The sequence below is a fragment of the Rhyacophila brunnea genome, unplaced genomic scaffold (assembly GCF_057557595.1).
Source record: "Rhyacophila brunnea isolate RB1 unplaced genomic scaffold, BYU_Rbru_1.0 scaffold_17, whole genome shotgun sequence".
Classification (NCBI taxonomy): Eukaryota; Metazoa; Arthropoda; class Insecta; order Trichoptera; family Rhyacophilidae; genus Rhyacophila; species Rhyacophila brunnea.
Window position 1 is genome coordinate 1,175,795 of NW_028232827.1, and position 24,908 is coordinate 1,200,702.

Sequence of the window (24,908 nt, forward strand, 5' to 3'; positions counted from 1 at the left end):
AAAATAAATGTCACGGTTTACGACTTTACGCTCTGGGCAATCAATGCTTCAGCCAAATAAATAACCGCTGATGTGTTTTTATGTTTATTGAATGTATTTGAGTGGTTTAGAAATAAATGCGGTAGTTTGTATTTTCGTAAAAGTTTGGCGATTCATTAAATCTTAAATGTGAAATTGTTAAAAATTAACTCGCCAACATTGTTATAAAACAGAAACTGGCAGAAAGAGTCCTAATTTCGTGCGCCGATCTAAAAGTATATAAAGAATTCTACACAAAACGTCATTACGGGACATTCGACCACGGTTTAAGAAGTATATAATGACCTCATTGAAATCCTGTGCAAACTGAAAATCTGTTTGGATCGTAATCGCTTTGCGCACGAACGGAGTATTGTTCATAGTTCGCGAAGTGAGTGATACACGTATGAATAACAATGAAAAGTTGAGCGATGTCTTCAAAGATGCAGGCGGAGCGTAGCACTTGGATGGTATTAGAGGAGCCGTCGCTGATTATAACATCTTATTGTTTTACAAATATATGGTTTTTTTCGATGTCTAGATGTGAATCTAGAAGAAGAAGAAGAAGAGAGAAAGATGATTAATTTGTGAACTAAACCCTACATTGTTATGTCTGTCTTATAATATACATTAAAGTTTATTTCGCACATTCAATATTTGCGAACAGTCAGCTCGGTTTGTGTTCCTTGGTTTTATGGGCTAAAATAATAAAGTCGACCTTGCTTCAATCCAAAAAACACTACTTTTCTTTTTTATTTCTCTCCAGTTATCGATAATATTATGATACTTACTTGTCTTTGTCTCTTTCAATATTTTTTAACTGGATGGACCTAAAAAAAGGACTCGCTTTGGGTCTCGCTGACAAAAATCTTTCAATATCGATATCAATCTATAGATACTTTATTCTTTTGATATGATAACCCTAAGTCCGTTACATAGAACAGTGCTCTGCAACTGGTGTGCCGCGAGACGATGCTAGGTGTGCCGCGGTGCATTGCTTCCAAAAAAACACAAAGAATTTTGTATATTATACAATACTTACTTAATAGCCAAATTTGCGTACATGGCTAGTAATATATTTCTGCATGAACTTAATAAAACAATGCAAGGTCAGAATGAAAATATATTGACGTGCTCTGATAAATTAGAAGGAGTTAAGACAAGAATCTCTACAAATGTACCAAATAACCTACCAGACCACCATTGAAAACAAGCAATTATTAATAATTTTGGATCCATCTCAAAAACATTTTTGCTGCAAAAGAAATTTCATCATTACTTTCATAAAATCAATATGACTGGATTTGAAACCCTTTTGCAACCAATGCCGAAAATTCTATAGAAGCGCTTGCCCTATAAATTCCAGAGGAATTTATAGGGCAACAGTCATTAGGTACATAAGTATTATTATGATTACATGAGTACCTACAATGTCATGACGTGTCGACAAGAAAACCATTGAATATGATTATCACATATTAATATCCCACAATTATTGACATTCAATAAAATTATCGTAAGTGTTTTATGTTTCAATCGAAAACAAAAGATCTCTATTTGTGAGAATGTCCGACGTATCTATGTGTTCGCTAATTATTTCATCTAACCGATGCAGTTGGAGAAAGAATTAGCTGAAGAAAATGATGAAATTGACGAGGAATACCCATGCATTACAGTAATTGTTGATGGAGGATGGTCGAAAAGAAGTTATGGACATAGTTTAACCGCTAAATCTGGTGTGGCCTGCATAATATGAAAGCGTGCTGAAAAAATTATGTACTTGGGTGTTATGAACAATTAATATTGTCAAATAATTTGTTCAACTAGTAAAAATGTAAAACTTGAACATCAGTGTAATATTTCTTATCCGGGCTCTACTACCGCGATGGAACAGACTATTATAGTGGAAGGTTTGAAATATATGTTTGATCAACATAGGTATGTGTTAAATTTTTTATTGGAGATAGAGATTCAAGTGTGTCGTGCATGGCCCCCACATCCTGAAGCGGGCCCCCAGGCCAGGATCTTTGGCGGGCCCTCCTACCTATCATGAAGGTTAAAGGCAGTCTGATGCTCTACAGTGGCGTTTTCTAAATGTTGTTCGAGGTCAATAAAAATTCAGTGTGTTTTTAGCGATTTTTAACACATCTTATTATAGATCCAAAAATTGCATCGCACAACCATACTTATATTTTAAAATGGTAATAACCTCGAAGTAAAATAGCGACTTTTTTTACTATTAGGGCATATTTAAGATGTGTGTTTATCTAAATTATGTGATCGACCCGCCATCCCGGGCCCCTAGGCTAGAGCCCTGTCAGCCCCCCCCCCCCCTTATGGGGGTCATGGTGTCGTGTGTGCTCTATTTGGTAGATGGATAATAGATAAATAATCATCTATTATAGACCATATAATAGATGATTCTTACCTATTTTTTGTGGGCCATTTAGCATCATATGACGGTACCTATATTACATAATATAAATATAATAGGTGCATGTGCCATATATAAATAAATAAATAATGATATAGGTTTTAAAAACTATTTGTGAAAGCAGAATATCAAACGCAGTGATATAGGTACCGTCCTTATTGTAGAGCCCTTGTTTCATAATTACAAAACTCATTTTTTATGTTCAATGTTAATTTTTAGGCATCTCCATGACGACAGTAAATGATTGTTGATAAATATAATATAAGTATACAGAAACATAATAAGGATAATATATTCCACCTAAATACATGAGGATGCGTATTTATTTAGGGGTTGTTTTATAAATTGTTGAAATATGGTCTGCCTACTTTACGCACAAATTGAAAACACAGAATTGCTTCGATCAAATGACGTATTCTCTCACTATAGTGATCTCAAGCACCATTGTAAATCAATTAATAATTACAAGATAAAAAGAACTTTTTATATAAGTATTAAAAAATGCATTGGCATCGTGTTCTGATATATTTTAAAAGTTTCAAATGTCCAGCTAGTCGGGAAGTTAGTTAAAAATCGATTGCAAGATTTATACTAGATAAACAAATACCGGACAAACAAGAATACGAGCTAAGAAAAACGTTGTAAAATCAGAGACATTATAGGCTGACACTGAGGTAATATTATTTAATTTATGGAGAAATTTCAAGAACTGGGTAGATACCAAAAAAATGTACTTAGGTAGGTAGGTAACTGCATCTCAATTTTTACTAATACTTTATAGTATAAACCTCTCAAACGCTTTTTGCTATATTTGCACTATATTATACTTACAATAAATTATTTTCAAAAATTTCAATTTTCTATTTCAACTGTTTCGGAAAATACCAATGAATGTCCGACTTCCAACATTCAGATCAAATCCGCAGCCAGAATCAATAAATTTGAGAGAAATGAGGAGCTAAATATTATATAAATAATAATATTATATCTAAAACCATCTGAAATGGTTTCTATACGCATGCACTGCTCTATGGCATTTAATGATTACTAAAATGACATGCAATATTTGATTTGAAACCTGGCTTTAATTAATATTAATCATTTATGGTTTAAAATTAATATTACATTTATTCTGTAGATGTCATTAAATTAGACCATGTCGAAATATTAATAAAAATCATCTTTATATTTATGGGTTATAAGAAATAAAAAAATTAAGTTTTTGAGCTAATAAATAAAATTATGTTTTCTAGTTATATCTATCAGATCTCAGTATAAGTAATATCTAATCATATATAGAATGTAAAACATTGTACGTATGTACGGCATAGTGATAGATGAAAACGTTTGCATTGCATCACGTCGACTAGATATTATTATCACACAAAGTTTTTTCATTTTTGGTAAATTCGGAATATATTATAATGCTACAAAGTTGTGTTACACCATAGGTAGCTTGAAACACATCGTTATCTATAATAAAATTATGACGTCTTGAACATATTTTTATAATTATCTTAATATTTTGATTTACCTACTTTATTTAATATTCTGAGAACGAAAGATGGTGTTTAACCTCAGAATGTTTCAAGTTTGTAATTTCTTACCTCCGTATAATAATATTATACTTATATGTAGTTAAGTTTTTTGGAAAATATTTAGGTGTCAGTATTACCTATATTATAAAATAACTACTGTGGTTACCTACCTGATATTGGGACCATCGTGACGTGTTAGTCATTTATTTTGTATCTTATTATTCATCAATATTGTATACTTTTGTGATTGTCTGATTGATCCTATTGGCAAACCATAAAAATAAGTAAGAATAAATTAATTCCGTTATAAATAATTCATGCGATTAAGATAAAAATTAAATTGAAAAATTAATCGTCTAGTGTATAAAATTATACGTTATTATTTAATAAATCTTGTACCGTAATCATAATATCTTGTCTAGAGATATTCAACAGACCAACAGGGATTCCGTTGCCTCTATCAGGAATATTCTTATTATTGATAAGAATATGTCCAACACATTTTCTATGTTCATCAGAAAATCTGAGCATCTTCCAATGAGTTACAGTAAGCCTATACCCAATGTGTGGACATTGGGGCCCTTCTGAAGAATTGGTCTTTAAAGAATTTGCTTTTAGATAATTTGAGAATTCAGAAACTTTAGGATTGTCAATATTTAATTGTGCTTTAAACTTTGCGGCTACATTTTTATATGTGAATTCAATTTCCTGTTCAAATTCAACAGGATACCACTTTTCACCATGTTTAGTATATATCGTTGGTTTGAAATTCTTTTCAGTGAATTCAGGAACTATATTAATTTTTAACTTATAATACTTGGAGATGTCTAACATTATACTATTTATCATAACAAGACCAATTTTTAAGGCAGTATTAAGTTCTACTTCTGGTTCTAAAGGAGGGCTTCGCAAATCAATATCTTTTTTATCATCAAATTCCCAAGATTGCAATTGGTTACCTAATTTAATTGATTTTCCTGGCATATTATTTTTTCCTTTGGTGTTGGACATGGCTAACGTTTTTCTATTTTTGAAAACATGATCAATTTTCAAGGCAATTATTTGACATTCTACTTGTTCTAAATGCAAGCTTCGCAAATCAATATCATTTTTATCATCAAATACACAATGTTTGGTTTTTCCTGCCATATTTTTATATCTATAATTTAATATTTTTAATTAACTAAATTTAATTAACTAATTAATTCCCTAATACAGTTCTATAACATTGTATTTGTATATAAATTGTGCTTACAATGTTAACTTCAATAGATAAGATTACTACACAATTTAATAGATTATCATATTGATACTATATATTTAATCCTACCCTACATTAGAATTACCCTACATTTTGAGTTTCGAGTTTTCAAAGATGTTCAGTTTTTTCTTATAATTCTTTAACATTTTTATATTTTTCATCATTACTGGGGGATCGAACCCGAGATTCCATGTCGCTAACCATCGTCGAGCAAAAAAGCCTTAGGACCATTGGCCTACTGCAAATTTGAAAAAAAAAACATGTATTCACCTTACACTATTGACTACATAAACGCAAAACATATTATTGCCATCATCTCTTTATAAACCATAGCATGGGGTGACTTTAACCCAAATTCTTCTTCTACTCCAAGAAAACTGATATAAAATCGAACTCGAACGAAATGTTGCGCTGAATATTTTTATTTAAATAAAACGAGTATGTATTGTTAAACATGTTTACATTTATTAGGATAATATAAATATATACCTACGTATATTTTTTGCCGAACTACTATAATTTTGTAGGCCGGAGGCTTTCGACTTTCGGAATATAGAAACACTGATATTCACTGTGTTAATCGTTAATGGTCGGTACATGTGTATTTTGACAGCTCCTCACGAGTGTGTAAATAATCATATTATAATTGACATTAGAGCCAATTTTTACCTAAAATGGCTGATTCGGGTGATGAAGAGCAGGCCCAACCATCTGGCCCCATAGATAATGCGTGGGAAATGAAAATACCCAAGTTCAAACCCGAAGATAATCCCCACAGGCTCTTGGAAGAAAGCTCCTTTGCCACACTGTTTCCAAGCTATCGTGAGAAATACCTCAAACAATGCTGGCCTCTCGTCAAAAAAGCCTTGGGTGAGAATTGCATCACCGCTGAACTAGATCTAATCGAGGGTAGTATGTCTGTAAAGACCACAAGGAAAACTTGGGATCCTTACATCATTATCAAAGCCAGAGACATGATCAAATTACTATCAAGAAGTGTACCCTTTGAACAAGCGGTACGCGTCCTTCAAGACGATATCGGTTCCGACATAATTAAGATTTCTTCACTAATCAGCAACAAAGAAAAATATATCAAAAGACGACAAAGGTTGATAGGCCCAAATGGGTGTACATTGAAATCAATAGAACTACTGACAAACTGTTATGTTTTAGTCCAAGGAAGTACAGTATCATGTTTGGGACCTTACAAAGGCTTGGTTCAAGTTAGAAGAATAGTCGAAGACACGATGAATAACATTCATCCGATTTATAATGTCAAAGCACTCATGATTAAGAGAGAATTAGCCAGAGATCCCAAATTGAAAAATGAATCGTGGGATAGATTTTTACCGAAGTTTACAAGTAAAAATCTCAGCAAGAGGAAGCAGCCGAAGAATAAGAACAAAAAGAAGCCTTACACGCCGTTCCCGCCACCGCAACAAGAAAGCAAAATTGACAAGCAGCTGGCTTCCGGAGAGTACTTCCTTGCAGATGAACAAAAGAAGACCAGGATCCATAAAGAGAAGGAAGAGCGGCACGCAATCGCCGCAAAGACTAGGCAGGAGAAGAGGCAGAAAGATTTCGTTCCTCCCATTGAAGTCGCGCAGAAAAAAGTTGAAACTGTTTCCATGCTAGATGTTAAGGCTTTGAAGGCAAAGATGAAAAAAGCTACTAAAGGACGAGGCATCAAAAAAGCCAAAAAGTGAATATTTATATTAATAATAATAATCAGATGGCAGATGAGATTAACTGTCCTGAATATATTAAATACTAATTTTGACAAAGTGACTTTTATTTAAAGAGGTTGACCTCCAATCCTAAATATAAAACTGAAGCTCGCAAAAAGGTCTCATGGTGTACTGTCACACTTTAATTTATTTATTGCCGATTCACTTGTGGCAAACTTCACTATTTTTCTCCCGCAGCTGTTAAAAATCACAATTAAACACAATTCTATTAATTATATTCCTGAAATTACCTTATCTTTAAATGGTACGGTTACATGTAAATTGTACATATTACATTTCACTGTACCACAGTTCGCCGTGAGCTTTCTTATCGGAAAGAGATGACTGTATACTTTATGACCATCTCTATAGCACCGAGATGAAAAAAATACCCATTGTAAATGGAGCACTGCAGACAATAATGTTCCTTGAAGAATGTAAACCTAACCCAACCTAACAAATAATCCAGTATATCGGCTATTTTCCTAACCCAACCTAACAAATAATCCAGTATATCGGCTATTTTCATGAATTTTATCTCAGTACTATACGACCCAAAGAGGTTGGACCTTAGACTATAGATACATCTTGACGCCACCCGTTGCATTGCTAAATGAAGCCGCTTGCCTTGCGTTTGGTTTGTGAGCGAGCAAACGCATTCGTCTACAAATGTTCGAGACCATTTCGCTAGTGCTCGCCCAAAGTGCTCGCACTAGACGCTCAGAATTAAAATGTAATTTTCTATTTTTTTACGTTATATAGTATTTTTAAGCGGTAAAAATGCAACCATTAGATAAAGATATCTATAATTTAAGTTATTTCAAAAAAACACTAGGTCACTGATATTAAAATATATAATAAAATACAAATAAATTATCACGAACATGTATCAACTTACCTATGAAACGTTATACCATCTTCTTGCTTATCAGTACGGCTACCACATTTTAAGACAACACACAGAACCATCTTTTCTACTTAATTAACTAAAAATATTTACCACTGACTTTATGTTTAACACAAAAATATCAATTTTAGCAACACGAGCTCGCAAGTTATCGACGCTGTGTGAAGCGTTTTGCCCCGATTTGATGGCGATATTTTTGGAAACTAGCTTACACAAATGTAGACCTTTTATCTTACTCTAGTGCGTGTCAAAGAGATCGTAAGGGTGCCGAATACTTTCTCACTCGCACTCATGCATCGTTTTTGTTCAGGCCTTGGGTTGGACGGTCTTTAATATACGACCATATATTTCCGATACAAGATTCACGGTGAGGTGTGATACGGTGAACTGCATACGTACAAATTTTCAGACACGAAATGGTACAATGTGACGATAGACAGCATTGATGAGTAAAAATGTGGTACAGGTTATTGGTTAAGAGATAAATAGTTTAAAGGTGTATCTATAAATGAAATTAAATTGTATTAGGCAAAATTTAGGAGAAAGGAGAACATTTGTGCAGGTATTGAGATGAACCATCACAAATATAGTAAATTCTTACATGCCATTCGTATCGAAAAGTCAAAACAGACATGATGGTTATGAACAAGCTGCCATGTTTTAATTGCAATTTGCCAACTTGCAAAACATTAATTTTACTCCGGCTACCAAATCAACCACACTAAAACCAAATATGTTTATTAATATTTCTGTTTATTAAGTTCAATAAGTAATGTTTAATACTACGTAATACTCACTCTTGTTAGTCAAACTCTGTTTAACATTAATTATTTATATGTACTACCCATGGCCCCCACAAAGGGGTGGCTGATAGGGCTCTAGCCTGGGGGCCCGGGCTCGGGAGGGGCCCTGCGTGGCGAATTGACCAGATAAGTGATTTAAACACACATCACAAATTCTCTCGAACAGTAAAAAAAAGTCGCCTGCGGTGATATTTATCTTCAATATTATTATTATTTAAAATTATGTGGTTGTACGATACAATTTTTAATTGTGTATCGATACTCGACATCTCCATAATTCAAATATACAAAAAACACTAAATATAGGTACATATTAATTTTACCGCGTACACCATTTGAAAAACGCGACTGTAAAGCGTCACATTGCCTTTATATTTTGCGATAGGTAGGGGGCCCGTCAAAGATCCTAGCCTGGGGGCCCGCTTCAGGATGTGGGGGCCATGGTACTACTATTTGAATTGGAATTTGGACTTCTATGTTGACTATAAACCTAGTATAGTGTCACTTGGATAGATATACATTCAACAATTACGTTTCTGTTTTTCCCGACAGTGTTTTTACTTACCACAGTGAAGATATATTTTTTAAGTTTTTAGATATACAGTACTCTCTCAGTAATCTGCCACCCCAAAAACTAAACAAGTGTACAATGAGTGAAAGCGGCGGATTATAGTGTATGCATACAAAATACGGTAAAAATTAAAATAGGTATTTCGTAAAAATATTTTTTTTGAGAAATTTGTACTAGCAAATTACGGTTTTATTTATAATCAAAATCAAGTATTTCCTAAATTATACATATTTATAGATTAAATATTAAACAGTAAATCACTTGACACAATCAGTTGTTCAGTGAGGCAGATATTCTTGAATGGCTTACGATTCCTGGCTTTCCCTATGACGAAAAGCTTCAGTTTGCGTGTCCCGGTTGCATTAGAGCACGGCATAATTGTGATGCGGTCCTTGGGCACTTTCCTCCCTGGTACATTACTTTCTTCGCGACGAACGTACGTTTTACGAAGCAGAAGTTTCAAACATAAACCCGTCTCATCTGCGTTGTATACTTGTACGCGGCGGACTACTGAATTTGACAATCGAATACCGGCGAATTATAGAGCTTGATTTTGTGCTTTCAACTAGTAAAAATAACGGCGAATTATACCTAGTAGTTGTCGGATAATCGAGCGGCGGATTACTGAGAGTGTACTGTAATTTCAAATGTACATGCTAAAAAAAAAAATAACCTGTTCAGTGATGTGTGATAAACCCAAGTTGTACATGGGACTCCTGTGCGGTTCCAATTAAAAGAATGTTTAAATCCGATGTCAGATGAATAAAACAAATAAAAATAGCGTTCCTCTCCATAGGCATTAGGAACTGAAAAAAATACTTTAAAAATTATACACTCATATTATGTATGGCGGTTTCTTAAAACATGGGGAAAATTTTGTAAAGCATGAAAAAGATTTATTGGAAGGTTTTATGTATGACCATTTGGATGATATTCATTGTGGAAATAATACTTTTAGGTACATACGCAAAACATTTTCCTTGGCAGTAGTAAAAAAGATGATGGGATTTGGTACCAACTTTATAGGGGAACTTCAGGCAATATTTCTCTGTTATTTTATATGAGGTACGTTCCACGAGAATTTAGATATTTTTTCATACATCTTTAGGTGAGCTATCCACCTAGTATAATATAAATAAAAACACTACAAATTATCTATTAGATTTTTGTTTTTATTAATTTCAAATCAGGTACACTCTTCTTTTTTACAATGAATTCCTTTCCCGACATATACTTTTGGAGAGGTTCAGGAATGCCAATCTTCCCGTCCTCCTGCTGATGAGTCTCAAGAATGGCAATCAGCATCCTCGGTATTGCGCACGCGGTCCCGTTCAACGTATGAACATGCTGTTCACCGGCCTGATCGGAAGGGTTGTATTTTATATTCAGCCTCCGCGACTGGTAATCTGTACAATTACTGCAGCTGGAGATTTCCCCGAACATCTTCCTGCCGGGCATCCAAGCTTCAATATCGTACTTTCTGAAAATAGAAAATTAAATCTGATTTGAAATGGACTAGATAACCTTCTGATACACCCCTGTTACAGGCGGGCTTCTCCCGGTGTAAAATAATCATTTAGTAGCTTAAGTCGAAACGTAACCCTGACCTCTAGAAACGGCTTCATAAAACATCTAATCTGATTCCTTGCTCAACCACGTAAGTATTTTTTATTCATATGTAAAGGCCTTCGTCCGGTGTGTGAAAATCGCATATTGGGCGGAGGTGTAATTAAGATAAATTTAATTTAATTTAAAAAGTATAAATGATGATGGATGAAAGCGATAATTTTAAGACTAAATATAAGTATTTAAATATAATAAATTTTGCCGCGCATTGTGCGTGAAATCCTCGCGCGCCGGCGCCAGGGTCAGGCTCGTGATTCGCCGAATCAAAGATCATGCGATAAAATTTGGCCAATCACGAGAGTCGTTTTTGCTGGACGGCGTCGGTACGCGAAATTTAAAAAAAAAAAAAAAGGAGTAAGCGTCCCCTTTCCGACACGTACGGACCTGCGTAACTAATTGTAAAAACCTAAACATGTAAAGAAAGTGTAAAATATATGGAATACCAAGTTACACGAGACAGACGTGGTTTTATTTAATTCCACCCTCAAATATATCGTACTTTTTTTTGTGAATCCGGGGTTCGATGGACACCTGAGCTAGCCGCTGGAACCCCGGGGATCTCAATGGCGCCTTGGCAACGTGAAGCTCGAAGAATCGCATGGATTCTTCCGAACCCGCGAAATAAAATTTACGCCCGCGAACGCTAAATAAAAGTTTATGATCCAGGAGCCGGAACAACCAAGAAATGGTTAACTAAAAAGTGGACTCCGACGTGACCCTTATCAAAGAAGAAGTGCTGTCTCCAACATCAAACCGGGAGAGCCCTCCTCTGGTGTTCGAAGACAGTCCACATACGGAGCTGACCGCGCCTAGCGTCGTGCTGGAGACCGTAGCACCAGCGCGTCTCCAGTACGACGAATGGCTGCACAAATCCCACCTATGGAGACCAGACACATCATCAACGGTATCCAGCGAGGAGGGCTCGTAGAGGCCACGGCCCACTCACGACGAAAAACGGCGAGCAAAATGCCGATTTTCCTAGGGTATCACTAACATGTCGTGTACCCTAGTCGACCACGGGATGTTCGGTGAGGAGAGAAAAAGGAAACGCGAGGCCAGGGAGCCTCACAAGAGGACTGAAAAGGCGCGCAAGCTGAGAGGAATCGAAGCTGTGCGGGCGCAGGCTCGACCACGAGGAGATGAAGCAGGACCAGTCGCCAACCCTCGAGTCAAGGGTGAACGCCGAGTTCCTGTTGGAAGTGAAATGTGTAGATTATACGAATAAAACATCCGGAAATTCTTCTAATTACGGATACAAAGTTAATTAAGGACCCACTTTCTGAGCCTTGTAAACTTAAGTTCATTAGTAAGAAAAATGTACATTCTAGTTTTAAAAATAACGCTTCGCAAAGTGACGCCAATTCTTTCCGTTCAAATAAAGTAAATATGAATGAATTCGAAAACATTAACATTGAAAATCGCAAACAATTTTATAAACGGGAAAGAGGATATTCTACAGTAGCGCGAAACCTGTTTCAAAGTTACGCCGTGTTAATAATTTGAATCCAAAGAGAAACGAAGAAAATAGTATACGACCGTCACTATTATTTCTTTACAAATTACCAATCGTAAATTTAACACAGCGAAAACGGAACGGGAATAATACGGCATCACTCGACGAAGTGTATATTATAGTTGATAAGTGAAATTTTAATAATACGTTAAAATTAGGTATAAGAGGATGAAAGTAGAGATTGTATGCTTGTGATAAAAAAAAAAATGAGTCAATAAGCCGTAAATTTCTCAACGGGGTTTCAATAATGAAAAAAAAATAAAAATAATAATAATAAAACGTGAGAGGCACCGCAAATCGGCGCGGCGCGCCTTTGGAATAGGATGTCGGGCGCGTAAAACGAAACAACAATTTTTTTAAAATAAAATGGGTTTCACTAAAAATAAAGTTAATTACACAGTTTTAAGTGTACTGATTCAGAAATAAATATAATGAGAGGGTGGAATATTTAAATTTTTAATATCAATGTGATTTATACAGTCAATACAATGTTGCAAAATAATTATGGGTATTAGGGTAAAATATTAAATGTGATAGTAAGTACCATAAGTACAATGGGAAGATTTTATATAAAATTAGTAGCTATTTAATGTATGGGGTAGGAGTAATTAATAAAGTAAATTCGAATAAATTTAAAGTACAGGAAGTCTAATGAACGAATAAATTACTAAAGAAAGAAAAAGAATAAATACAGATGAAGACAATTTGGAAGCACAAAGGGAGCCACCTCTCGAAGTAAGCGCATCCAAAGGCAGCGTAGCCGAAAATTCATGATACCAAAGCTTGATGGTGTGGAGAGTGCGCACTCTCCTTTCTCGCGCAGGTTCATGGAGAGACTAGGGACGTGACTCCTGAAAGATATCGTGAAACAACAAGAGGTACCTCCGAAGTGTAACCATCTATAAAAAAAAAAGAAAGGGAAAAGGATACTTATTGTGAAAATCCATCCTAGTACCTGTGGGAAAGCCGTGCCGCCGTCAACGAGCCTGGCCGTTGTACCGCTATACGATGCCTTGCCCGCAGTAATAGGAACAGATGGAGACACAGTACCTGTCCATCTATGAGGTGATACTCCAGAGACCAGCAGATCAGTGGAAAACTTTCCACAGGAAGATATCCGCTGCTCGGAACGAGCCTGGCTCAATAGTAACGCCACTACCACGCCCTGGTTGCAAAGGCAGACGACGCCAAACGAGGTACGCTCCTATTGCACCAGAAGAAGAAAAACGTAACACGAAATAATAATTCCGAACGAGGGCCAAACGTCTACAAATGTAGCCTCTCGGAATACAAAAAAACTGGACAGCCCAAGAGTCAAAGACTGCAGCTCCACGACCCCTTCGCTGACTAGTATAAAAGAACGAGAAGAATAACAAAAACATTACGAAAACAAAATAAACGCATGACATTACAGGAGAAAAATAAAATAATAATAAATTATGACAAATGATAATAAGAAAGGAAAATAAATCAAACTCTGACTTATTCAGGAGCATTGCTTTGAGCAGGAAAATAGTAATTAAAATAAATATAGAAACAATACGTAAAGTTAGTTGTTTTTTTTTTTTTTGTTAGAATAGTTAGATTGTAGTTGAATTTTTTTATATAAACTGTTATCATGCCATGTATTTAACGGATGAACAAGGAATTGGATGGGTGGCCGATGAGATCAGGGCGTACCTTTCGACTTTAATCCAGATGGGGCGAATGATACACCCCTGTTACAGGCGGGCTTCTCCCGGTGTAAAATAATCATTTAGTAGCTCAAGTCGAAACGTAACCCTGACCTCTAGAAACGGCTTCATAAAACATCTAATCTGATTCCTTGCTCAACCACGTAAGTATTTTTTTTAATTTAAAAAGTAAAAATGATGATGGATGAAAGAGATAATTTTAAGACTAAATATAAGGATTCAAAAATAATAAATTTTGCCGCGCTTGTCGGCAACGTCCAAATTTCGACGCGCCTGCGCCAGGGTGGTCCTCGTGATTCGTGAAATCAAAAAACATCATGCGATAAAATTTGGCCAATCACGAGAGTCCTTTTTGTGGAATGGCGTGGGTACGCGAAGTTTGAAAAAGAAAAAAAAAATTAGTAAGCGTCCCCTTTCCGATAGGATAGGACCTGCGAAACTTATTGTTAAAACAAAATATGTAAACGTTTAAAGAAAATGTAAAATATAAGAAGACCACGTTACGAGCACGAAAGACCGTGTTTTATTTATACTCCAACCGTTTGAATTTCTTTTTTTGTGAATCCGGGGTTCGATGAACACCTGAGCTAGCCGCTGGAACCCCGGGGATCTCACTTCTCTTATAGAGATGGAGCTTAAATTTATGAAAGTGATACAAAAAAGGATCCCTGGTCTATAACTTTTATACAAACTGTGAAGAGTTAATTAAAAGAGTTTGTAGTTGATGTTGCATTGAAAAATGACAAATTGAGACTTGCTTCAGCGATCTGCCTGAAGAAGAATTTCTTGAAAATTTTTGAAATATATGAATATTTAAGAATTATCCTAAATAAATTTGCACGGCTAAAAGTGGTAGATGTCATGTCAATAATCTTCAGTTCCATTTTATTTTTCATTGACTCTAGAATCGAATGTGGATCTTGACCGCTTCCGGAAAAAAGTTTCCTAACTGCGTAAGTAATAGATGCGGTATAAGGCACATGCTCTGAATCCAAACACACTGAATTTTGCCACACACCAGATTCAAACACATCCTTCAGAAGCAGACAGTACCACTCATCCATCGTGGGTATTAGCATTCACCATCATCACCAGGAACGCGACAACACAGGGTAGATCCTGGCATGTCGTTAGTAGCTACATCTAGTCAATGAATTTTTAGCCTGTTATTTTTTTTTCCTATTGTATTGTTTGACATTACTCTTTCTATGCTGATTCATTACAGGACGAAGGGTAAGGGTAGGCTGTTAAGATAGGACATAAATAGTGCACACTAAACTTCGTCAGTCATACTTATTTGTTTTCGTTAAACTGAAGCGTAAACCAAGCCATAATAGTCAAAAAATATTTATCTATCTATAAAATATATAAAATTATGCAATTTACTTAAATTGAATATAATTTTGATTTTGGTTTAATTAGACAAGGGTAACATGAATGAACGCCCACGATGACCGAGTGGTTTAAATGTCGGTCTATAACGTTGTGGGTTCCAAGTTCGAATCCTGGGTCTGAAAAATACACATATTGTTTTTCATTTTGTGTTTGTCAGAGTATGGCCCTAATAGATTGAGGAAGTGGCTAACATCCATTTCTCATAAAAACAAAAATCTGTTGATACAAAACCTCCACTCTGTGGAGGCCCATAATATCTTATTAGGATCGGACATGGTCAAAAAAAAAACATGGATTTTAAAAAACTAACCAACACCATCTGCAATTATTTGTACTTTAATTCAATGAAAACGATTAAGTGTGACTGACAAAGTGTGCACTATTTATATCAGATCTTAACCGGATGGCTGCCAATGACGGAACGCCGCTCATACAAAAATGACGTCCCACTTTAAACGGGAATGTCGTCACATACCCAGAATTGAAACAGAATTCGTTTTTACCACTTGAAACGTAAATTGATTTTAATTTTGCAATAAAATTCGCGGCGTGCAAAGTACCGCCCCGCCATACATACACCTACCGGCAGTAAAAAGGTTAACAGCTTTCCTCCATACTTCACCACTGGTTCATTGTCATTCAAAGTGTTGCTATCAATCCAAATAATAATTCCACATTTTCAACACACCTTAACAATAATTTATGTAGAAATACAGTATAACCTCGTTTTTACGTGCCCGGAATTCAAGTTTTCCCGGTAATTGCAAGTAATTTTTTCAGTCCCAATGTATTTCAGTACATTTAATACCCGCATTTACGTTTTTCTTTCCCGTGATTTACGTCGGAAATATTCAAAATATGCGAGTTACGCCCGCTTCTGAAGAACTGTCTGATGAAGAAGAGGTTGATATTCCAACAAAAGAAGAAGCAATGAGGTTCACCGAGGGTTTAAAAACCTACTTTACAAACTTTGCTGATATCCAAGATGACACTTTTCAATGTTTATATAGTCTTGAAAGAGAATTACATAACAAAAATGCAACAAACTAATTACATGATTTTTTCAATAATAATTTTAATTGAATGTTGTTTTTTAATAAAACGTTATTTTTTTAGAAACATTAAATTTTAATGTTCTTTTTTTCAATACCCCCCTTTTACATTTTCCCTCCAATTAGGTTTTTTTTTCCAGTCCCTTAAAAAACGTAAAATAGGGGTTATACTATATAAGTATTTAGTTACCTATAGGCAGGAGCTCCCAATTCATGAGGTGGCATGTCCAGCACTCTCATATGTAGTCCTAATTTACTAAAACTTTCTTCTTCCAGTGTTCGGAATTCTTCTAACATTTGCTCCGAGTGCTGGGGTGTGGTAACTCCAAACATCTCAACCTTTGTAAATTGATGAACTCTGCAAATCAAAATATAGGACTATTAATTGTGATATATTGATTTTGTTGAATTAACACTTTTACAGACACAATGGTTTATAACCGACAATATGTTTCCCTTTGTCAGCCATACCATTGGTCAAATTGAGGCATAAAATTTACAGTTCCACAAACTTATCTGAAGATAAGAGAGCCACAGTCGAAAACTACCCAATCAAGACTCGCAACTGGACAGAATCTGACATTGGAATGACATATTCAAAATGGAGTCTATATGGCTTCATAGTAGTTCCATTTTTGACCGTTCTTCAGATAAGTTTGTGGGACTGTATGGCAGATTGATATTATAATATGACTCAGTAGAAAAAAATGTTTCATTGAAACTCTCCTATTTACGGGACACTATCAATGTTTTTTATATTGTTCATATTATCGTAACAAGTATGTCTGCTATAATATCCAATTGTGCGTCTTGTATTTCTCTTTCGATCTCTCAAGAAGTATCCCATGAGTGTAGTGTCCATATGCTCCAACTAAAGGGTGGACGTGGTCAAAGAAGATATGGCACTCCTGAGATATTTTCAGCAAGAAACTAATAAATACTGTCAAATAACCGCCTGTAATAAGACTGGGAAGGTGGGATGGGTATACACCTGGAATTTGAAAAAAAATCCACCTGTAAATGCCCTTCTGCTCGATGACACTCGACGTTTCCGCTCGGTAACATCTACTAACGGCAGCAAGTTTTAATGGGAGATCTTTCTCTTCGTGTTGTGTATTCATCAATAGTCCTGCTAAAGACATCTCTGCCGTTCCAGACAGACACAATTCGGGTCCATGATGTGACGAGTCTAGAGAATATATCTGTAAAATAAATTATGAAACCTTGCGAAAACCAAGCCATAATAGATAAAAGTCAAAAAATACTCATCTGTCTATAAAATATCTAAAATTATACAATTAAATCATACATAACTTTGGATATTTTATAGATAGAATAATATTTTTAATCTATTATAGTTCGGTTTAGGCAGGGCTTAATGAATTTAAAAAAATGAACGAACAATATGCGTATTATGTAATCTTAATCTCACGAAAACAAATAAGTATGAATGAAAAAGTGTGCGCAATTTTGTCGTATTGCACAGAATATACTAAAACTATTATGGTTTAGTTTACGCAGGGTTTAATTGATTTTTAAAAACTAACTAACACCATCTGTAAATTGTAGTCTTAGTTCAATAAAAACAAATACGTATGACTGACAAAGTTTAATGTCCACTATTTATGGCAGATCTTAACAGCCTACCTCCACCCTTCGCTACTGGTAGGTTAGGATAAAACTCATGAATTCTTGCCGAAATTAACTATGAAAATTGCCGCTGTTCCCGCCTGGCTTCCATTAAAGAGACTTGGGTAAATGTGCCGCAGAGGTGGCCATGAGATTTTACAACTTTCTTTTTAGACCAAACCAAACCTACCCCAACCTAATATTACCTCATATAATCTTAGTTTGTGATAATGGTGTATCAAAATGTATGAAAATTTCAAATTTTCTATTAACGATTTTTGGATCGAAAAGCCAATGCGCCGACATAAAAATGTATTTATTATAATTGTCTACATGGAATAAACTGTTTTCGTAAAAAAAATTATAAAAGCTCATGGCTACCTCTGCGGCACAATTACCGAGACTTGTACCGTAAATTTTATTATAATGTATATGACGCGTTAATAAACAAAAGAATGTACATGTCTGTTATGTGGAATATAGCGGCAAACACATTTTGAAAATACTGGATTTGGATAGTTTGGGTTAGGTTAACCTAACAAATAATCCAGTATATCGGGTATTTTCAAAATGTGTTTGTCGCTGTATTCCACATAACCGACTGGTACCCAAAAGAATAAAGCTAACCTGACAGCGATCTCCGGTTACATTCATTCCACAGCTCTCTATTATGTGACTTGGCAAAATATCCGGTACAGACACAAGCCTAAAACCATTCCCCAACAAATTGCTGATAGAATACTTTATCAAAGCCTCTTCCAGTTCTGCCAATTCACCCATGAAGTAATAACTTCGGTGCCCGGCCGTAGTTCCCAATTGATCTGTTCTCATTATGTTTAATTTTCTGGTTAAATCTGCGAATTCGTGTGCCGTTTTTATATTTCGTTCTTTATTCAAAAATTTTACAATCTTTGGCTCCATACCATAGTCTTTCACAGATGAGTGTGTTTTATTTGGAATTTTGCGAGCCTCTGCCTGTAGAAGTTTGTCTAATGAATTCACTTCTTGTGTGTCATTTGCCATTTTAGCAGCTAAATATTTAGAGTGGATCTCGTTCACTTTATGTATGTCTCCTATGCCTTTGCGTAGATTTATATTTTTATCGATTTCTTCGATGTTATTCTTATTGCATAAATAGGAGAAATCATAAGCAGGCCGGCTCTTTGACTCTGAAAAGACATTTCTAGTAATTGAATTAAAATAGAGTTGTATTATGTTTCTTCGACATTTGAATAATTCTCTCATTGCCATGTTTTAATTAATCTTTATTTTATATAACATAACGCACTTAACCTAAATTTGTTGTAAATAAACGTCAATGTCAAAACCGTCCGCATAGCATAGATAATAATATTGTCTATGTTAGAACGTACCATAGACTACAAATTTATAAAAATTTTGATCAGTTTTACTACATACAGTGGCGCACTCAGGGGTGCCAAGGGGCCCTGGCACCCCAAACATGAAAATTATCAGAATGATTTTAGACATTGAAATTGAAAGCCAATAAACTAAACCTTGGGTTTAGACAAATAAAAACACGACAAAAAAATGATTTTAATTTCTAACATAAAAACTTCGAAACACTAATATCGGGTTTTTTTAGAAACCCAATCCTTAATGGAACGGTCAAAAAAATCTCGGTGTCCACCCGAATTCCGGAGTGGTGTAGGTCTTGGCTGGGGAGGGCTGACAGGGCTCTGGGGGGCCCGGCGTGTCAGGTTGACCAGATAAGTGAGATAAACACACATCATAAATTAGCTTTAATAGTAAGTAGGCGCCATTATACTTCATGGCCATGAACATTATAGATTATATAATTGTCCAATACATTTTTTGATTATTATATGTCGATACTTGACAGCTCCATTATCTCACAATCTTAGCGGTAGGTAGGGGGCCCGCCAAATATCCTAGCCTGAGGGCCCGTTTCAGGATGTGGGGGCCATGGTGTATGTACACCGAGTGCAATAGACAAAAGACCGATAAACGAGAAATTAGGCTGTGTTGTGATAAGTAAGTTTGTGTATAAGTTAAATGCACTAATCCTTTTTTTGTCCATTTCAATTAATATTTTGGAACCTCAATATTAAAAAACCAAAAATTGACGATAAACATTCTGCGAAAAGAACGACTACACCCACTAGTCGGTGGTAGTGTAAGTCAAAAGATTTTTTTCGGTAGAATTTTGCATAAATATTGTAGCTCTCTAGACCAAGCGGGTAGCACAGCCGATACTATTTGAGTAATGTTTTAGCATACTAGGCGCACATGTCCAGCATGGTCCCTGTTAGTCACTTCCAATCCGCCAGTCGCTGATGACACGCTCAACAGTTACCGCCGTTATGCCTCCAATTTAATAAAAACTAGGAGAAACTAGGAGACGCCTCCTTAGCAATCGAGATCTTAACTTAGGTCTGAGACTGCGTATGGTACGTTGTTATGTTCTCTCAATTCTTTTCTATGGTATGGAAGTATGGACGCTAAACTAAGAGATCGTCGCTATAGGATTTGTTTCCCGAATAGACCAAATGTCAATTTTTCAGGAGACGAAAAACGAATTTCAATGTCGTATATTTAAATATCAGTAGATGTATCAATCATTCTTTCTACACTGTATGATTGCAACAGTATCTAAGAATAGATTCCAAGAATAATATACTGGTATAAATCAATAAATGCACAGAAAATGCGTTTTATTTACAAGTACTCATTGTGGCTATTCGGGAATTTTTAGCGCTCTCTCAGAATAATGGATATTTGAGACAAAACAAGGACGTTCGGGATTAAAGACCGTAGCGTATTGCTGCACGGCCCACGGATTACTGAGTGGTCAAAAAGTACGCACCTCAAATGTTATATTTATTTACACGATAATTGTTAATGATTACTTTTACTATTTAAATACCTAATGATCGTAAGTACCCAAGTTCGTAGGTAATAATAACATTCGGCATTCGCTTTTTTCGTTTTTTTTTGTAATAAGTAATAAAATAGTTTTTAATAATCTTTATTTTTTATTCAACGAATAATTCACAAGATTTAAGAATGTACCATTCTAATTATTGAACATACATAATCTTGAAAATCACTTCTGAGAAAATATATTATAACCAATAGAAAAAATCTTTTTGAAAAAGGTAAGACACCCGGCAGGAATCGAACCTGCGTCTCCTGGGTTTACGCCTCAATCCGCGCATTATCCACTATGTTACAAGGTGACATACTAATGACGACAAACTTTAACTATTAGCCTTTTAATACCTGCTCATCAGCGTTCTTCCAAATCAATCTACTATTAACGATCGGTTTTTGTTTATTAAATAAAAGTAGGTACCTACTACTTCAATTACTGACGTCATGGATTTCTCCAATACTTTATGATGTAACTTACTCGTACTTGCTAATAATTATTTTATATTGATACTTTTTTCAAAAATATTTTTTTCTATATATATCTATATATTTCTATAATTAACAATTAAATTTATTACAAGCCACCAAATAAATATTATATGTTTACTATTGTGAGGAATAAAAACACAAAACAATAGCATGTATAAATTAATTACCATTGGCTGCAAATATAAGGTAGGTATCTATATCCTAAGTATATAATATTCACCAAATAAATAGTTACTAACATACATATTTAATTAAATTAACTATCAGCGTATTCTAAAATAAATAATAGCATCGCCTTTATTTTCGTAGAAATACCTACATTAAAAGTAAAATAAAGACAAAAATAATGTTTGATTAATAATAAATTGAAATAATACTTATTATTTACGTCATAGTAATTGTCGGGTCACACTGTAGAATTCATATAACCGTTGGGATTTGTGTCCATTTAACAGAACAAAATGCAGTTATTTAGGTTAAAATACTCACTTCCATAACTCTACTGTAAGTTCAGGGCGAACTGGTGACGTATCAGCTATGATTGATCTCTTCAAATTTGATGAATTCACTATTAAAACAATAGTAACTTTAAAAACAATATTAATAGGACGAAATTTGTAAGAGGACCCCGGGCGGCCGAAAAATATGATAGTGGGCGTGATTGTTTTAGAGCTAGACAGCGTGAATGTGGGAGCGAGATGCACGGCGTCAGCGCGGTTTGATTGGCTAAAGTCATATTCGGGAATTAAAAACTCAGCAGAGATCCATTTCGACCGAAATTAGCTTGGATATTCAAGTACAAATAGTTGGACGTTCGGGAGTACACCAAGGAGTAATTGTAGCTTAACGTGGCGTATTCGGGTTTTTTTAAAATTATCTCTGTTCCTAGATAAAAATATATTGTTTTTATAAATGATTTCGGTAGAGTTCGATAAAAGAAATTGAACTGCATTAAAATGTCGATTTCGACAAAAATGGATATTCGGGAAACAAATCCTATAGCGACGAGATGTCACGGAGACTTGAAGCTTTCGCGATGTGGCTGTATAAGCGCATCCTCAAAATTCCTTGGACTGACCGGGTGACAAATGTTGAAGTTCTCAATCGAATGGGGAAGGACCGATAAGTTCTACGTAGTATCAAAACCAGGAAACTACAGTACCTCGGCCACATTATGAGACGGCAAAAATACAGCATTCCCCAACTTGTCATTCAAGGAAAGATCAATGGGAAGCGTAGCAGAGTACGGCGCCGCATTTCGTGGCTTAAGAACCTCTGTGATTGGTACGAGTGCAGCTCCACTGAACTGTTCCGGGTAGCAGACGACAAAGATAAGATCGCCTTAATAGTGGCTGACCTGCGCTAGGGGATGGCACAATAATAATAAGGAGAAACTGTACAAATATACCGCCGTGTATTGTGAAAATATGTAAAAATAATTATATGAAGAAAAAAAGAAAAAGAGCCTATGGGACTAATTTATATTCTCATCCTTGGTCCCCCCCAATATTAAATCCTGGGTGCGCCACTGACTACATATGTTTATTAAAATTTATTAACGGACATGTCCGTATAACAATGAACTAGGGACATATTAATGCAAAGAGGTTGGACGGTGTCTAGTTTTTAATCTCTTTGGTATAATGGTAATGGTACTGCAAGGCTATTCTAATATTAGCGGCCTTTACACACACATTCTTTACCGCATGCTCAGGAGCGTACGCGCCGGAACCCGTTATTGAGCGCGTAATATCACACGTGTCAGATGACTGGTGCTATAATTTACATGTCAACAATATCCTGTTTTGCGCATGTTTTGAGGAGCACGCGCCGGGATTGAGCGTCTAAAGGCATATCGCGCGTTCATTACGGCGTGATCGTGGAAGTCGTTGGAGCGTACAACAATTCAACGGTTTTAGTAAGAGTGTGTGTGAGTGTGTGTTTTTGACACACTGCATTTTGACATTTAGCTCAAACACAGTTTCGTAAACAAACCATTCTTGAGATAAAACAATTCAATCAAATCCTTCCGCACACAACATAACCTAAATATAATGCGTGATAATATAAGTAATAACATAGTTTAGTTTTATACAAGAAGGCATCTGTACACACTTAATTTGTACACTTTAAATGGATATACAAAGATGAAATATTATACTAGCTGAGCTTGAGTCTTAAGTTTAAGTCAAAACAAAAAGTCTGGGTTAAAAACTATAGACGGTGTTTTGGTCACATACCCTTAATTCGTGAATTACGTCAAAACTATCCCAATGATTTAAAAAAAAAAATTAATAATGAACAGTAGTTTATCATTTGATTACAGACTCATCCTCAATATCCCCGACTCCTAATCCATATTTGACATGTTTGCCGTTGGAAGCTCTTGGTCCTTCGTGAAGAGCAGCAGATCGTAATACCACAATGATGGCTCATAAACCTACCTACTTCATCTCTTTCGCAACAGCTACGTCGACTTTCCTTTACTTTTTTTTTTAACTCTTTTCGAAAAGAACTCCTAAGGCTTTGAATTTTTTATACTACAAAGTTTTTATTAGCCTCGGGAAATCGTCTCTTTTTGAAGAAATTAATTATTTTTGCATACGCCACATCGCGTAAATTTCTATTTTCATATGCCACCGATTTGATGCTCCACAACATGGGAATATTTTATACATGTCCATAAGGTCCGTAATAAATTGGCGAGAGAAATTGCGAACGTTCATTTGTGACGAACGTAGTAAAACGATTTGACGTACGGCACACGTAAAAGATTAAACGAGGTAAAATGTGTTAAAAAACGACTTGACGTACGGCACGCGTGAAAGATTGAATGCGACCAACCCTACTCTTTCCGCTGTTCGCTACGCGACTTTAGACACAAATGATCATTCCCGTGCGACATTGCACACACGAGGCTTTCACGCAGACAAGATTGTGTGTGTGCAGGCCGCTATTATGACTCAACTCCAAGTTTGAAAATCAATATATTTAAATAAGAATCTAATTTATTGCATATTATAATATAGTCCAAATGCTCTTTTTTATGATATACTTACTATTCAATAATATCCATTTGAAATTAACCGTGTTTACTGAGGTTTTGAGAAACTAAAACCCATAGTATTTATCGTTTAGTTAATGGATCACACCAATTATTAAAAACCAAAATTAATTTTAGATAGGTATTTATGTTTCAATAAATCGAAATATAATTCTGGTTACCCATATTATATTAGGCACAGGAGTTGGCGATGGACCGAGGGACGTGGCGCCAACTTGTGCTTGCCCTATGCCCCAATGTTGGGACGTGACAGGGTGAAAGAAGAAGAAGA

The 24,908-nt window shown here is 35.4% G+C and overlaps 2 protein-coding genes across 2 annotated transcripts in view; one reads left to right on the forward strand and one right to left on the reverse strand.

Moving 5' to 3' along the window:
* The first annotated feature begins 5,797 nt into the window (after positions 1–5,797).
* Positions 5,798–24,908, forward strand: part of dbe (KRR1 small subunit processome component homolog dbe) — a 466,431-nt gene continuing 447,320 nt past the window's right edge. The window contains exons 1-3 of the mRNA XM_085944371.1: positions 5,798–7,446; positions 7,490–7,540; positions 8,196–8,358. Coding sequence (XP_085800497.1) covers positions 5,926–6,957 — 1,032 coding nt within the window. The 5' untranslated portion in view covers positions 5,798–5,925 and the 3' untranslated portion in view covers positions 6,958–7,446; positions 7,490–7,540; positions 8,196–8,358. The remainder of the gene's footprint in view (positions 7,447–7,489; positions 7,541–8,195; positions 8,359–24,908) is intronic.
* SerRS-m (Seryl-tRNA synthetase, mitochondrial) lies at positions 10,418–19,529 on the reverse strand. The gene is made up of 4 exons (XM_085944365.1): positions 18,796–19,529; positions 17,554–17,741; positions 16,730–16,897; positions 10,418–10,739 (listed from the first exon to the last, which is right to left on the reverse strand). Exons 1-4 carry the CDS (start codon positions 19,417–19,419, stop codon positions 10,418–10,420), a joined length of 1,302 nt encoding a protein of 433 aa, XP_085800491.1. The 5' UTR covers positions 19,420–19,529.

Coding starts and splice junctions, on each gene's coding strand:
- SerRS-m (XM_085944365.1), bottom strand. CDS start 19,419: ATGGCAATGAGAGAATTATTCAAATGTCGAAGAAACATAATACAACTC. Junction 16,898..17,553: donor GAGCAGAAGGGCATTTACAG/GTGGATTTTTTT, acceptor TTTGATTTGCAG/AGTTCATCAATTTACAAAGG. Junction 10,740..16,729: donor TTGGGAGCTCCTGCCTATAG/GTAACTAAATAC, acceptor TTCTATTTTCAG/AAAGTACGATATTGAAGCTT.